This window comes from Dicentrarchus labrax, unplaced genomic scaffold (assembly GCF_905237075.1).
Source record: "Dicentrarchus labrax unplaced genomic scaffold, dlabrax2021, whole genome shotgun sequence".
Lineage (NCBI taxonomy): Eukaryota > Metazoa > Chordata > Actinopteri > Moronidae > Dicentrarchus > Dicentrarchus labrax.
Window position 1 is genome coordinate 7,599,465 of NW_026136720.1, and position 16,700 is coordinate 7,616,164.

General features: G+C 41.3%; 1 protein-coding gene across 1 annotated transcript in view; it reads left to right on the top strand.

Annotated features, from left to right (window-relative positions):
- The window catches only part of b4galnt4a (beta-1,4-N-acetyl-galactosaminyl transferase 4a), a 128,518-nt gene that overhangs the window by 43,557 nt on the left and 68,261 nt on the right, over positions 1-16,700 (top strand). The window contains exon 2 of the mRNA XM_051382307.1: positions 1,513-1,625. Within this exon, the coding sequence (XP_051238267.1) occupies positions 1,513-1,625 (113 nt within the window). The remainder of the gene's footprint in view (positions 1-1,512; positions 1,626-16,700) is intronic.

Sequence of the window (16,700 nt, forward strand, 5' to 3'; positions counted from 1 at the left end):
TCTGTCTCTTTACATGAATGAAGAGTTAGTGTGGACAAGTACACCTGTCTTTCCTCTTCTCCTTGACCACATCGGTTTCCCACAACTCAACCCTGCCACACACACACACACACACACACACACACACACACACACACACACACACACACACACACACACACACACACACACACACGACCACCACCACCACCTCCCCAAACCCCCGCCCCATCTAATTCAGCCCACTCAGACTCGTTGTTAAGAGGACATATTGGAAAACCATTAGCTCTCATTATGCTTTATAGCTACCCGTTCTCCCCACTCTGTCTTTTAATCACAATCCATCCCTGTGTGTGTACTGTATGTGTGTGGGTGTGTGCACGACCTTCTTTGTGTGGGTGCATGCATGTGTGTGCACTACGGCCCTGCTCGGCAGACAGTAATGAACCACTTTCACTGTAATGCATTTGGGACACTACAAATCCCCCCCTCCTCCCCTCCTTTTATGGGGGAGTCAATGGCACGGGCGCCACCTTTTATGGCAGCCCATCCGAGCTGCAGCAATGTTGTGCATTCGTGAACCATGTCAGCCAAATGGGATCGAATCCTGTGCAATACAAATAAAAAGAGATTGGAGTGAATAGGGTATGGATTCCCTTTTTATATGAACTCCTCGTAGAGGTAAAAAAAAACCTTATAGGAAACCTTATGAGTATCCATTTGCTCCTTGTAACTCCAAATAACCTGGCTCTCATAAAATGTTGAATATCCCGTTACTGCTCTGTATTGAATTGTGCTCCGGTTTGATCGTCCATGACAATGTGTGTGTGTATGTATGTGCGCATGTTTTTCTGGCATCGCAGAGAGGTGGCAATTTTGACCATATGCTGTGTGACGGACACACAAAAACACACACTCACACACACAGACACACAGAAACTCGTAATGAGTGGATTTAAATTCCGGTTGTTCTCTCCCGGGCCAAGGCAACTGTCATCATTGTGCAGCAAAACTCCCATAATCCATCTGTGGCATGACAGCATCCTAACAGCTCTACTTGCAGCAAGAAAAGCTATTCTTTATGTCTCTCCATTTCTCGATCTCTTCTCCCCCCCCCTTTTCACTCCTTCCTCTTCACATTTCCCCTCCGGACTGGTTTTTATTCTTCTTTCTTGTCTCTCTTCGCTTTTCCAATTACATTTTTTTCCCTCTTAATCTCCTTTTTCCCCAGAAACTTTTATCTGGGTTTGATTACAGTAGAGAAGCTCACTAGATAGAAAAAAATGAGTGATAGCTTGAAATTATTGTTGACCATGATGATGATGGTAATGAAGATATTCATAATTATAATTATGCTATCGATGATGATGATGATAATGATAGAGATTGGAATGACAATAATGCTATTAATGATGATGATTAAAAAGCATGAAGAGGATGATTACAATGAGGATTACGATGACAGCGACAATAGCGATGATAATGGTGTGTGCTGGCTTTCTGAGCAGTGTCCATGTTTTCACCTTGGCCCAGATGGAGAGAGACAGACGGAGGGGACGGACGCCAGCCGCAAGAGGGACACTCGCTCCTCAGCCGGGCACCACAAGAGTGAGGACACCAGCGACAGCAGGGAGGACGACGCTGCAGTGAGTCTTTCTTTCTTGTCTTCTTTCTGTCTCATCGCTCTGGACAGAATATTAATGCGATGTCACAACCCTAAACACACGCACCCCCCTCTGAGTAAGCAATAATGAGGTTTATTGCTCATATGTGTGTGGAGGAGCTCATCAGGGCTCTAACAATCAGTTTATGTTTTAATTATCATCAAAAACTTGGGCTCTGTTGTCTGTGCACCCACTGATTAGAACTGGAAAACAGATATGGGACGGTGGAACATAAACTAGATACAGGTTAAAGTGAATTTGAAATTGGCTAATGCAGGAGTGGAAGCATTTAGGAATCTGTGATCAGATTTTATTGTTTTGAAACTTTTCTTTTTTGCTCATTAAAACCCATCTACGTTTGAGGCTCGTGACCCCACCCACTGCACTGCATTTCAATAATGTTTCCAGCTCTCAGAGGCCACAGCTCAAAATATATAGTGAATACATCACGAAATCTAGCCTCCTCCTCAAACATTTATTTCTATGAGAGTTTTCATGCTACGAGATGTGAAATTTGACAGAGTGATATCCAACAGCAGAACATGAGACAGAGTTTGGACCACCGCCAGACATCGTTAGTACTTGGTACATGCAGCAGTAAACCACTGAGACAATCTGACACTGTGACTCTTATTTCCCCTGACACTGGGTGGATTTTAGGGTTAAGAACAATGATTTTGGACTTCGGATAATTTCCAATTACTGCAGGACCTGCAGAGCACATTAGCTCCAACTGTGTGTTGAAATGACAAGCTCCTGTTGCTGTCCAAATGAGGATTATTACCCACATTTCTCAAAAAAACACAGACTGATAAACATGAATGACGACAAACTGCTGTTATTACTTTGACAACCCAGTTCTCCAAATCTGTACCCAAGCTCAGTGTGGACATTTTTACAGTCTGATCTGCTAAAATGGATTACAAAGAGAAATATCTTGCTAATTTGTGCTTGGAAGGCATAATCGGCGGTTAAAGGCCCTTCTACAGCCAGGAAATTTTGTTGTTATACACAACTGCTTATTTTTGGTTGACAGATGTTTCCAAAATGAAATTGAAAACCTGAAACCAAGACTGCATCTCTCTGAGGGTTGAGGCCTTTATCTCTCTTTTCTTACTTAAATCGTATCTAGCTGTTTTCTGTCTGCTTTAGTAAAGCAAAAAGACTCTTTTAATACTCTCAAGATTCACCGCTCATCTTTTGGCCTTGAGGCAATTAATTTATTATTAGTCCCCCCTTCCTCAACCTCAGTCGACCAGGTTTCCACGCCAGCATTTGCCACTCATGTTGACAGGCTGTCTACCTTGCAATGGTATCTTGCCTCAGGCTCAGGTATCTATAAAACTACCGGAGGTGCTGAAGAATCAGGCTATGATACAAAGGCAGACAATCTGCAGTAATTAAATGTTCACCGCATACGTAGCTGTGTTGAATGTTTGATAGCGAAATCATTGTAGAATAAGGGATGTAGACAGCTACAGATTAATGAGCTGTATCAGATTTACTTATTGGTATTTTGATAATAAATAGTTTGCTAGGAAGGATCATTACACTGGGATATAAAGGAGGTCCCTGAGAATCTGCTGTATGTGGGATGAATTCAAATGAATTAGACAGGTAAGAACCAGTAACAGTACAGTCTATTCTAAGAAATCAGTGTTTATTCTGGTCAGTTTTTGTACTTCCATCAAGATACAACACATAATTAAGAACTGATTTTGATCAATATTGTATTTCTCTCTGTTAGACATATTTCACTGTATCATATTACAGTGGTGACACAGATTTTTACACCTGTATAGAGTAACTATATCATTGACAGGTCTGACAGGCAGCGTAACATCACTCTAATACAAACACATATCCAATTCAAAACATACAGTATGCACTTCGTCACACAAAATCTGTGGCTGTGGAAGTTTAAGCTCCACACGCGGTTAAGTTAAAACCCAAATTATTACGATAACGCTGTATGGCTGTCGACTAGCCATGGGTACCATCAGAGAAGAAGAAGACGATATATCTTATTCCATAAAATGCAGTCGTCTTCAAAATCGATTTAAGTGAAGGCTTTAGGAAATGTGCTTGAAGAGATAAGAGTCATGAAGGGAAGCCGGCAGGGGTTTTTCTGAACGGCCCTCCTCTAAACTCTAAACCTGCCTGATAACGTTAGGACTTCTCTTCTTCAGTCAAATGAAAAGCGGCTCTCAGGGTGAGTCAGTCTCGTGCGCTAAAGCTCAAATATTCGGCTGCACTGTAAGCATTCTGCTGAAGTCACTTAAATGTGTCAGAAAGTTTATAGCATGCTCTTTATGAATTTTAATAGCATCGCTTTGTCATTTGTTCCCTAAACGACGGGTGATAGATTTGGTTTGCTTCAAAATAATGATCACTTAGATGAACTGTGTTCATACTTGGATGGTAAACACGCCCTAAATCATCACAATTACAATATAGGAGATAGAATTGGCCTGCTGCAGGAGGTGCTTAGTTGGATTTACGATCAGTAGAGTATAAGACCAAGCTCCATTTATGGTTATCTATAACACTGCTTTATTTGTAACAAGCACTATGTTCTGTGTGTGTGTGTGTGTGTGTGTGTGTGTGTGTGTGTGTGTGTGTGTGCGTGTGTGTGTGTGTGCATGTCAACAAGACTCACCAGTAAGACTTTTCTGCTCAGCTCCGTAACAGCATTTCTCTTCATCTTTAATTTATGCCCATTTACCAGCTCTTTGTTCCATCAATGCTTTACCTCTGAGTGTTGGTGCGTCTATATGTGTGCATACACTGCACTGTGTTTCACATCACTCTCGACTTTGCTCATTCAGAACCAACATCTCGAGCAAATTCAAGGCAACATAATTGACACCCTCAGTCGATGTGACGCTGCTCCAGTTAGAACGCTCCTTCGCATAGAAAATGTCAGTGCCAAAGGTCAAAGCTGTAGTCCGTGTTTCCAGGCCTGATAGCCAAAGATAAGTGCAACACTAGATGTGTGTGTGTGTGTGTGTGTGTGTGTGTGTGTGTGTGTGTGTGTGTGTGTGTGTGTGTGTGTTTGTGTGTAAGAGAAAGAAAGAAAGAAAGAAAGAAAGAAAGAAAGAAAGAAAGACAGATATAGAAAGAAAGAGAGAGAGGGAGAGAAGGATGATTTACAGAGTTTAATGTGCTGTAATATGGGTCAGGGGGACAGAGGCCCTTCTTCCTTGTTTGCCTCCACCGTTAAGCTCCTCCAGTGTTTTGGGCTGCACTAATAGCTCACTAAAGCTGCCATTTCAGAAATTTCAGACAATGAAACCAAAATGGCATGGATAAAAACAAACAGAAAAGCCCCCAAGGTTGTGTGCACTCAAAATTAATAGACAGCCTAAAAGAAAATGGAATGACCTTATTGCAATTGAGCAGCACAAACACTCAGTCGGGGGGCCTCCAGCAGGGAGTTGCAAGGACTGTCACATAGATAGAGAAAGATATTGGTGCTTAAATTAATTTAATGAGGACTTTTATGAGACCTGCAACACATATTAAGTCTCTAAACGGCACTCTTTTCACTTGTTCATCTCTCCATTGCTCGCACTTTTTGCCTCCTGCTTCTTCTTTAAAAGTGCAAGTGATAGAAAGAGTAAAGTAGCATCCTTGGTGTGAGTGGAGGTAAATAAGACCTAGTGCTAGTTTCTGATGAAAGCCTTGTAAATGTGTCCTGCGCCTCTGTTGTTTGTTCTCAGATGGAGGGAGGAATCGGAAAACACAGGGAGTGTTAAAGCACATTAGAGGGAAGTAGAGAAAGACGGGAGAGGGTAAAGGAGAGGACAAAGAAAAGGAAGAACATGAATTGATAGAAGGATACAAGAGAAAATCAGATGTAAAGAGAGGGAAGAAAATGAAGAGCAGGGATCTTCTGTAGTGGAAGTAATTGCGTTCCTCTCTACCTCTGTGAAAGGCAGCAACAGCCTTTCTTTGCCTGCAAATCGCTAAAATTGCAGCTTAAATAGTTGACAGAGTGTGTCAGGGTTGGCAATTACAGAAACCAACATAGTGTGTTTTATTTTTTATTTTTGAAAGACGCAGAGTATCTCTTTGGCCACCTGCTTTTCAAGATGAAACCTGCAATAGATTTACACTGTCTGTGTGTGTAGCTGTGTGTTTATGTGTGTGCCATCTCCAGGGGAGCCTCCAGGTGGTTACCACTTTGTCTGACAGCCTGACACTAAGGTTATATAAAGCAAGGTGTGTTTTCGTCCTTGTGCCATTCGGTGCATACATATTACCTTAACGTATGTGGACGTGTGTCTGTGTGTGTGTGTGTTTGTATGTTTGTGTGTGTGTTGTTAATATGGATGAGACGTGGATTCTGTGCTCTGCACCCTGCTTCTCCTGTCAGTGGCAGATTGCTTTTGTGGGGCCGCCCCTTCATCTCACATACCTGATGAGAGGGAAGAATGATGAAGGCAAAAGAGGAGGGTTGGGGCTTCACAGTAGACAAAAAGGCTGGAGGACAAAAAGAGACAGAAGAGAAGAGCAGGTTTGATGAAACTGGGAATTATTAATGTTGATTGAAAGATAAATGAAGGAGGAAATGTGTCAAAATTTTGCTTGTCAGTCACTGGTTTTCGGTAGTTGGTTATTCAGACAGACACATAACTATAATGTCCACATCTGTTCCTGTCTTGTAAAAACTCTTAATGTTTTATTTTTTTGCTGCTCTGATGAATTACTGCAATGTCAAAATAAGATATATAACGCATATAAAAAGTCTAAGTGAGACCATACACATCCAGTTACATTCCATCTTAGTTATTTAGTCAATTAAATCATGTGTGTTGCTGCTCTACATTACTACTGTAATACATCACAACTCTCATGTCTGTAGGTCTTTATCGATTGCATCAATGGCTCCAATCAGAGTTGTTTCAAAGAAGAGTATTTCTCTTTTAACAATAACATGTGGCGTGTTGGCTGTAAGGGTTAAAAAGCAACACAGAAGTCATGATAGGGAAATTACTCTTCATTATCACTGAAGAGGAAAAAAGACTTCAGGTCAATAAATCTATCATCATCATAGCATTGGTATCTAGTGAACCCTATATCATATATCATCACACACGCACACACACACACACACACACACACACACACACACACACACACACAAAGGGCAGGCCAACGGCTCTCAGTGCACTCTCCCAGACATTAATAAGACAGTGGGCTGTAAAAGGCCAGTTAGCCAAGGTAAAGGCCTGCAAACGAGGTCATGGAGATGAGAAGAGAGGAGAGCAAGGGAGGACGAGTGTGAGGAGATATTTCACAGGAGGCATGAGAGAAAGGGCTGCACCATTGTCTTTCACCTGACGGAGATTTTAATCATAGTGGCAATTTTACAGTGGCTCATAAACCGCAGCAGCCAGGCCTCATTGTTAACCTCCAATTGCTTTCAGGGCTGTAAATATGGCCGCCTTACATCGCTCTGGCCTTGCCGATAGTTTATGGGAGGATGGGGCGGAGCTGGTGCTGGCACTGGGAGACCTGCCGGAGAATGATGAGGAGCAGAGAGCATCGACTGACTAGTAAATAAACACATGGCTGATCAGTGAGACTCAACACAGTCAATTGCCCTACACAGACTTGGCTGCGATGATACAATGCTGTGTGCACTAGCCTGGTATTAGGCTTCATGTAATCTGTAAATGGACCCAAACGTGGGGATTAGAGCCATAGCGTAATTGCTCAATTTGACATTTAGATTTGACCGTGGAGATCAGTGATGCATGACTTATTTTTCCAGGCCCCAATTACGTTTATTTAGCATTTCAAATGTTGTCACGGATAGTCAATGAGTGATTCCGGGTGATGTATCCAGGTGGTGACTCATGAGGCCTTATATCAACATTTGGTTGACAAGGTTCTCTCCTGCTAGCTGATTGGATCTGCAGCCAGCCAAGTGGAAATGGATCTCCCATGAGGCATTTAGAAGCGCCGTACCCTAGAGTGTCTGAGCTTGGACTATTTGTTTTCTGACACTTTTCTGAATTATATTGTCACCTGTGTTACCAAAAGAGTTTAATTAACTTTTTTCCCTTAATCAAGGACTCCATCGCCACCCTGGTCCTGAGAGTCTGTCGAGTGTAGCAAATAACTGCTATAGGTTGACAGTCTAAATGGGAGATGGAGGGATAATAGAGCTATTATTGATGAACTCCTCTCTGCTGCTAAGTAAGCAAGACATTGAACTGTCAGATTTGAACTAAGAGCTTTTAAAAAATGGTGGGTCAGTTACTTCTGAGGCACTTGTGACAGCTTGAACGGTCGTGGCAGAGGAAGGTTTAGAGACAGAAAGTGAGACATTGAAGGTGGATGTACAGGAATGACAAGCAGACAGTAACCAACTATAGCCCAGACAGAATTACCAATAAAATAGCAGTTTTTACAAAAGTCATGAGGACACATGAGGTTTTATTTTGTCATACAATAGTCTTACTCAAGAAGTCTACTGAAACTCAGATCTGGAACTATTCAGGCACAAAAGAAAAACGGAGCTTGGACAGTGTGTTGTTACACTCGAGATGAATGAAATGTTACTGTTTTGGACATTTCCATTTCAGTGTATCAAATGGCTGATAAAGATTCTTAAGGTCTGCTTTTTTCCTTGAAAACTCAGACACAGAATATTAACATTTATAGTCCTGCAGAAATATGCTGAGCAACCTTTGTCATTCACTTAAAAAGTCTTCAAGGGTGAAAAATCGCATTGATAAAAAGTCTGATGGGGCTAGAAACATTAGCAGTCAGTTCCTCGTACAGGTTTTAAACAACACCCAGATTAGTCTGATTGTCTGTTGAAGTATGATATGGCCACACATGAAAATGAGACCCAAGCTGTTTTTTTAAGGGTTCTATATCTAGTTATTCCCTTTTTGTAGTCTTGGATCACACCAAACTACAAGAACTGTATTCAGGATTTATCTGGTGGTCATCTTAACATTCAAACCTTTTAAGTCGCTGGTCCTTAATATAGCAATACATATATCGCCTTGCTAATTCCCTTGGATGTATATCATTTCACCTAAAACTGCTTGGTTAAACCCTAAGCCTCTGATAACTAGCTGTAACCCTACAAACAATGAATTCTTCCCTGTCATTTTTCAAGCTTGGGGGTGTTGACAGCTCCGTTATATGAGGCTATTTGAGGGTTCCTTCCAGAATTGTTTTTCCTGTGGGTGCTTCAGTTCTTTCACTCATTTTCACTATCACCTCTCAGGCATTTGTCAGCCTGGTGTTGGTTCACAGAGGATGGAGATCCAAGCTGTGAGCCTGCAATAAACTTCTAGGCAGAGCTCCAGCAATGAGGTCTGCACGGTCTTCATACTCTGCTACCCATGACCACAAGCCAGCAGAGGGGACGGCTGTTTTCTGGCCAACAGCTCTCTGTGCACATGCAGTACTCTGTACACAAACAGGGATGCAGCTGTAGATGATACTGACATTTTCATACCAACCACAACAATTTATCTGTTTACATTTTTAGGACTTTAGAGCATTTAGCTTTACTTCCATCCTCTACATCCCAGATAGGGAGGAAGGATTACACAGTGGGATCACCCTCAATTCTTTTAGGCGCACTACTGACGATTCCTGCTCTTTCCTTATTCACTGTGGATCCTACTGGCTGGCTGTGTTCCAGCAGTGGTCAGTGCTAAGCTATTACCAGCTGGCTATTTGCTGTTGCCGATAAGTTTCATGCTGGGGCCGTGCTGGGTGAAGGTCACAGGGTCATGACATGATGCTAGATGATATGTCTGTTTCTTTTTCTCACCTCCACCCAACTCTCTCAGTGGGGCACTTTCTATTACACTGATATGATGGATGCTTGCTGAGTTTGGTCAAAGTGGACTGCGGATAAAGTCAATGGGTTTAGGGGCTGCAAATCCATAAAGAGAAATTATGCTTTGAAGTTTTGTCAGGGACAGGTTAATCATTTTGAAATGATGATCATTGAAACTATAAGTCGTAAAACACTTTTGGCTTGACTAGTAAAACTTTGGTCAGGGTTGGCAATAGGGCTGGGCTATTAATCAAATTAATTTGAATAATTTTTTGTGTAAAATGCCTACATCATTAGAGTTACAACGTGCACAAAACCTTCATTTTCAGTCAGAACTCTTGAGTCACAGCAGTCCTGTAAACTGTCATGTGAATAGTCCCAATGTATGATATACTCTGATCTAAGCTCTCAGTTTGTGTTTGGTGACATTATATCCTCAGGTGAAGCCATGGGGGTCGACTGAATAACTGCAGATTGTTCTTGATTAAAAAAAGACCATTCAGTCACCTTTTATTCTTGCTAGTCAATCATTCATTGAAATCAACCTGCGTATATCACTTCAGCGTTAGGAGGAGCATAGGAGGAGAAGGATCCTTGAGAACACAAAGAGATGATGGTCAAAGGCCTTTGATGGGAAATTGCATCAACCACTGCAAGACAAACCTGTTTAAGTGCTTAATGTTTTAAGTGCTTTTAGAAGGCCGGATTATAGAAAATGGCCTGGCAATCGACGTCATCAGTGTAGAAGTGTGTGGAGAAGATGCTCCTGTTGCCACTTGATAAAGGGAAACAAAAACCGTGCACACCTCCATTTTTCTTCCCTTCCAGAAAGACTAGAAAAACCAGTTAACAATAGAAACAAGGCAGGGATAAGAACCTTACTGAAAAACGTTGAACAATAGAAGCAAAGCATTCTCAGTTCTCATTCTCTCTTCATCTTTGTTGCCAAATCTCCCACCGCTCAGGCATTTACTTGACGAGAGGGAGATAAGGAAGACTTGGCAGAGCAGCATCATATGTAGATGCATGGATGGATGGATGGATGGATGGATGGATGGATGGAGTGATGTAAGTGAATTGGAATTTTTGGTGTGGGCTTGCAGTGTTTCTGTGGGTCTGAGGAAGAGGAGGAGCACATTCATTTGCATTCCCGTGGGAACATTTCTTGCTTTCATCACTATTCCCTGTTTGCCAGAGTTAGAGCGAGTGCCATATCTCTGAAGAGTTGGAGGGGATTTTGTGTTTTGCTTCAGTTTTCAGCTTTACTCTAGGGAGTTTTCTATAGGTGCCAGCTTTCAAGTTTGTCATTTATTCCCCTTTTAGTTTGCACTCTTTCATCTGAGAGTGGCCTCAAAACATTATATGGAGAGATGCATCGGCTGTAACCGATGTTCCATACAGAAAAGGTACTGCTGATAAAAAACCCCACAATTTTACAGGTTAAAATTCGTGTAGGTGTAGAAACTCGCTGGTACAACAGTGTTTTGATTTATCTGGACCTGCACTCCCACTGTAGTAATCTATTCAGATTGTTCTCATACAGAAACAATTGAATACGTTTGACTTCCAAGGTCAATGCTTCCCACTTTATATTGTCGCTCTGTTTTTATTTGTGTCTGTATTAAACCTTTTCTTTCGCCTCTATTCTCTTCTCCTTGCTTCCAATCCCTCTCCCCTCATTCAGCTGGAGTGTGTGTTTCAAGTCTATAATGTATAGTCTCCTGTGGTGAACCAGCCCATGGGCCTTACTCCTCATTGATCTCTCTTGTCCCCACACTGTCCGGGTACAGGCCAGACTCTTGGAGCCTGTTGATTGATCTCCTCAGTATCTTTGCCTGCCTCCCCACCCATGGTCCCCCACCTTGTTCTCCTCTCATCTTCAACTCTTGTTTTGCCTTATCATCACTTTTCTGTCACCTTTGTCGCGTCTTCTTCTACTAGACTTGATCTCTTTACCGGTATAAAATAATCTGGGCTGTGTATGTTAATGTGTATAACAGTTATTGGGCTAACACTTTATAAAACGTGAATGAATGTATAACATAGCCAGTCATCATTTTTTGACAAATGCATTAACAAATACTTAAAATGTCCTTATATCAGCTTATAACTACATTACGATGTGTTATAAATATCTATTAATTGTTTATGTACTGCTTATAAATTCTAAAACAAGGGTGTTATAACAAAATGTCACCTTTTACGTCGCTCCTATATTGCTAATGTATACCATATATATACATATTGAAATTAGTTTACTAATTTTTTATTTTAGATATGTAAAACCTGTTTGTAACCTAACCTATTGCTGTGCTATTTGTTGACTGCAAAGTTTAGGCAGCATTTTATGCAGGAATATGTACAGAAAAGTTCTTCTTCTCTGTGTGGATGTTTGACAGTAAACAATAGTAAAACAAAATCTCAAAAAGTGTCAGCATGGAAGAGGGGTTAGAGCATACAAATCAAATACTGTCATGCACAATCTCACATATTCTGACTGCATGCATTTGGTAAAAACATACAAACAAGCAGAAAATGGTCAAAACTACAAATGCTTCATGTTTATTGTGATGGATTATACTAACATGAGCATGAATAATGAAATGGAGCCCACCCAGACCTTCTCCTCCTCCTCATATCAGCTCCATTAGTGTCTCTGCTTCCACAACCTCCACTACTCTTCCTCACTCACCCTCTACTCTTTCCCTTTGACGTCCTCCTCTTCATCTCACCTCATATTATGAGTATGAGAGACGTGGTATGCTTTGCATTTGCATTAAAATTCCATTTTACATTGGTCCATTATAATACTGTTATAATGATATAATTATAATGCCATAATATTTTAGTCAATATAACTTGCTGCACTAGACAGGTACAGATCACACTGCTGTGATTACCATAGAAACCACAGTTTGAGTTTGACCTTTAAAAGTCTTTGCAAGTAGGTGGTAAATGAGACAGACCTCATTTAGCAGCTTTTCCAATCATGCCACACACATCAGATATGATCTTGCACTTTATATGCTGCTGTGACAACTTGCACATCATGAGTAGTACTTCGAGATAATATTTTGTATGGATTTAAGATTAAACACCATGACTATGAAGCGGCTGAGATAAAGGAAAGAAGGTGATTATTCTTCATGTATCTCATCCTAGGGTAATGGCCTAAACAGGCCAACCAAGCAGTCTATTAATCTAGTCTACAGTAACGGACAGAGCGAGCCACTGAAGCACTTTGTTTGGCTCTGTTGTTATTGTCAGGATATCAATTTCTTTAAGCGTCCTCTTGGATTTATTCCGTCGTTAAACAACCCACTGCCTTGATTTTTCTCACTTGAGCCAGTAGAAGTTTTCAGGTATATCGACACGCCAGTCGATACTGCTGGCTGGGAGGCATGGATGGATCCAGAGTGGCCATTTCAGACTTGTGAGATGGCAGCTGGCGGGAGAAAACCAATTTTTATTGGCTTTTTCAATTTGCGCCTGACCGGACAGGAGCAACACTATGTTAATTGCAACCAGTGAATCGACGGTGTAGCTTGAATGAGTGTCTCTTTGTCTCTGTTGTGTGCTTGTTCATAATTGAAAACCCTGAGGAAGATGACTTCTCCTGCCACTGTACATGAAGTAAAGCTTTGCTGAACTAAACTAAAAGAGAAAGACACTTTGAGACATATTTTCTATTCAATGTCAAGTTCAAAGTTTAAAGATTGCATCCTCAGTTATATTGTACCTATTAACATCTGATCATTTTTTCTTCCTGTAAAACAAAATGTGATGTTTGCTTACATAGGCATTAACTAACTGATTTCAACCAATAATATCATACCATTCACCTGTCAATCAATTTTCAATTTTTAGCGACAGATCGAAGAGTGAAGATTCATAATGTTTCTGGGGGCCGGGCCTCAATACACAGTACAATAACCACAAGCAATCCCTAATCAGGTCTTGCTAAGCTAACATCCCACACACACCTAATATGAGAGGGACAGATGACAAAGAGCAGATACAGATAAAACTTCTTCAGCCAGTTAAATCCGCACAGAGGAGAATCTCCAAATCTTCGGCAGATGGCTGAAAATTGGCAAGTGTTAAAAGTTCTCCCTGAAGTATTTAGAACCATCCAAAATGCAGCTACAGCCTGCAGGGCTTGACATGTCTCCATCATCTCACATCTGTTCTGTACTGTCATCTGCACATTGGCAGACCTACCAAAAGGTGGACAGTTGCCTTGAAGAAGTCAGATTTGTTTCTCTTTACACATTAAATTGGGTCTGCATTTCTAGAAGAACCTCTTTTCATGGCTTTAGTTGGCAGAAGGAATTTTCTAGCAACATATACCATTTAGCAATATATAAGGCAGATGCTATATAATGATGTATGCAATAATGATCAATTCAATCACCTCACTCTGTATGCTGGGTCTCTCCCAGGGTCAAGACGATTCATCAAAAGATGTTGGTGCTTGATTTGCAGAATAGGTTTATGTGTTATTTGCAGATTGAAGTTGGCAAACAGCTAATGAAGTAGTACACGTGCAAGCCAAACATCCATGATAATTGAAAGCTACAGCAATGATCGTCACACACTACACACATACAGTGGGAAAAAACACAAAAACTCATTTACATTTGAAAAATCTTTACAAGCTTAACTGTGGAGCTGCTGGTTACACAAAACAAGCATATGAAGGAAGACATATTCTGCTGATGTGTTCTTTGATGGGAGTGAAATGTAGGATGAAAAAGACCTTTGGCTATTTCATGTGGAAAAAACTGTAATTTTGCTGCAAAAAGTTTGGTTGAATTTGTATTACACCTACAGTCATAAAAAAAGGGACTGCATATTGGACATGTTCAATGACGCGTTCTACTGTTCCCAGAATCATATGGCTCATATGGTTCAGAGGGAGAGAGAGAGAGAGAGAGAATCAGACAGACTGGTGGATGTAGATGTGATGGACACAGCAACAGAAAAAGAGATGATGAGACAGAGATACAGAGTGAGATTGAAAGAACTGACCCTGAGCAACCACTGTGTCACAGCCAATCTTTGTACTCCTCCAGCACAGGAAACTGCAATAATGCAATCAAAGTTCAAGCAGCAATATTTTTTATTGTTGCAAAACCAGGTTTTCTATGAATTGATGTCAGTATGCTGAATACAAGACAGAACATGAATGTTAAGGGCAGAATCCTTCACATTAGAATAGGTTTGTAAAATGATACAATGCATCACAGGCTTTGTATCTTTGTGTAGAGTATTGTAGGAGTGTGTGGTGTCATCCAGTCTTTATACTGTATTACAGGTGGTGGTATATGTTGGTACAGTACGTCATCTCTGATCTGACAAGATGCCTGCAGGTAGATGAAATTACAACCCACACACCTGTTTCATATCGATGGAGGGCCCAGAACAATGTGGGCGTGTTGTAAATAGAGGAGGACGCAGTGTCCTGGAATGAGCTATAAATTACCTTTCCGCCTCCACCCAGGTGTCTAGAGATTGGGAGGGACTGACAGGTGGATGGATGGATGAATGCAGAGAAAACAAAAGTGAGGACGGATAAAGGGACTGAGCGAACATGAGGTCTGAGATACACAAACAGAGCCTGAAGACAAAGGAGCGGTTTGGGATTGTGGGTGGGTATGGGCGAGAGAAAAACAGTGACGGACTATGATGAAGATTCATTGTTCTTTTCTTGCTGCCATCTATCTCCACTAACATGCGCAGACACCATTGAATACCCATGCCACCGAGTTGGTTTTGAGTTTGCTGTGTTGGTTCTTAAATAGAGCTGGTGTCAGAGAGGTTAGAGGTAGAATGATGAAATGTAAAAGTGAGGCAGAAAAAGCACGTCGGAGTGTCAAACAGGTGATAAAAAGGTGCCGTTTACATCAGCAAACACTATGCAGCGTGTTTTTTAGGGTGCCAAGCCATTGTTTCCGACGGCCCATTATTCCGAAACCTCAATAATCCAAAAAATGTCTTATTGAATGAATTGAAAGCCCATTCGTCTGAAAACAAATGCCAATTGCTCCGAAGTGCGTTGTTCTGAAAATGCACACTCTGGTATCACCAACTTACGTATGTAGCTTGAATGACATAACTAATGTACTTACTTTTACCCAAACTATGATCTTTTCCTAAACCTAACCAAGTAGTTTTGATGCCTAAAGGGGAAAGAGAGAGAGGGGATGACATCCAGCAAGAGGCCGCAGGTCACATTCGAACCCTGGGCTGCTGCAGGAAGGACCAAGGCCTTGGTACATGCATGGGTTCTAGCTCTACCACGGGAGCTATCCCTGCAGAACACGTTTTTTCGTTATGTTAAACTCTCTGTGAATCCAAGACAGGTGAAGCAGACATGAGATAAAAGACAGCAGTCTTCCACTTTCTGAATCACCCAGACTGGCATTATTAGAAATACCATACATATTATTAGTAAAGGGTTGCAGAATGTTCTTCCTGTCAGTAGTGCACCAGAAAGTATTTTGACATGGTAGAAATATAGCTTTATTTTCAGAGCTTGGCCCAAGTGTTTCCACACTTTGAACCCAGAGAAGACAAAAATGTCATGGAATTTGGCTGCTGTGGAAAAAAAATAAAAGCTTACCTCCAGTAAGTTTTCTCTGTCAGGTTAACTGTAGAAATTTATGAATAAAATTGCATAAATGTGACCTCGGTTCAGCAGTTTGTAGTGTGACTTGGTGTTGTGAAAGAGCTGTTGGGCCAAATGGAGGCAGCACATTGCTGTGAAGTGGCTCCAAGGCTATGGCGGGCTGACAGGGACATTAAACACAAAGCAGCAGGAGCGGTTTTAATTACTCTTTGTCTGTCTTGTTGTCTTGGTGACAAAGGGAATGAGGGATATTTGCAGATGACGACGCAACATGGAACAACATAGAAGCAAGGAGGGAAGAAAATTAAGAATAGACTTTTTTAATGGAGACAGCAGAGACCAGACAGGTGGATGTGAGATCTCCAAACAGGTGTGCAGGTGATGAAGTGTGCTGTGGAGGAGAGATATTTATTTTGACACAGTTTATTAACTGGAAGCCATCTCCTTAAAGCTGCTCATGTTTGTCCTGTCTGTGTGAGTTGCATTGACGGGACTATAGAGGTGGAGCAGCTCCAAAAGAAAAAAGGGGTCTCCAGGAGCAAAGCAGTTGTTTTAAAATGTGTCACAAACGTCAAAGATGCCAGTCATCTGAAACATGCACATATGTAGA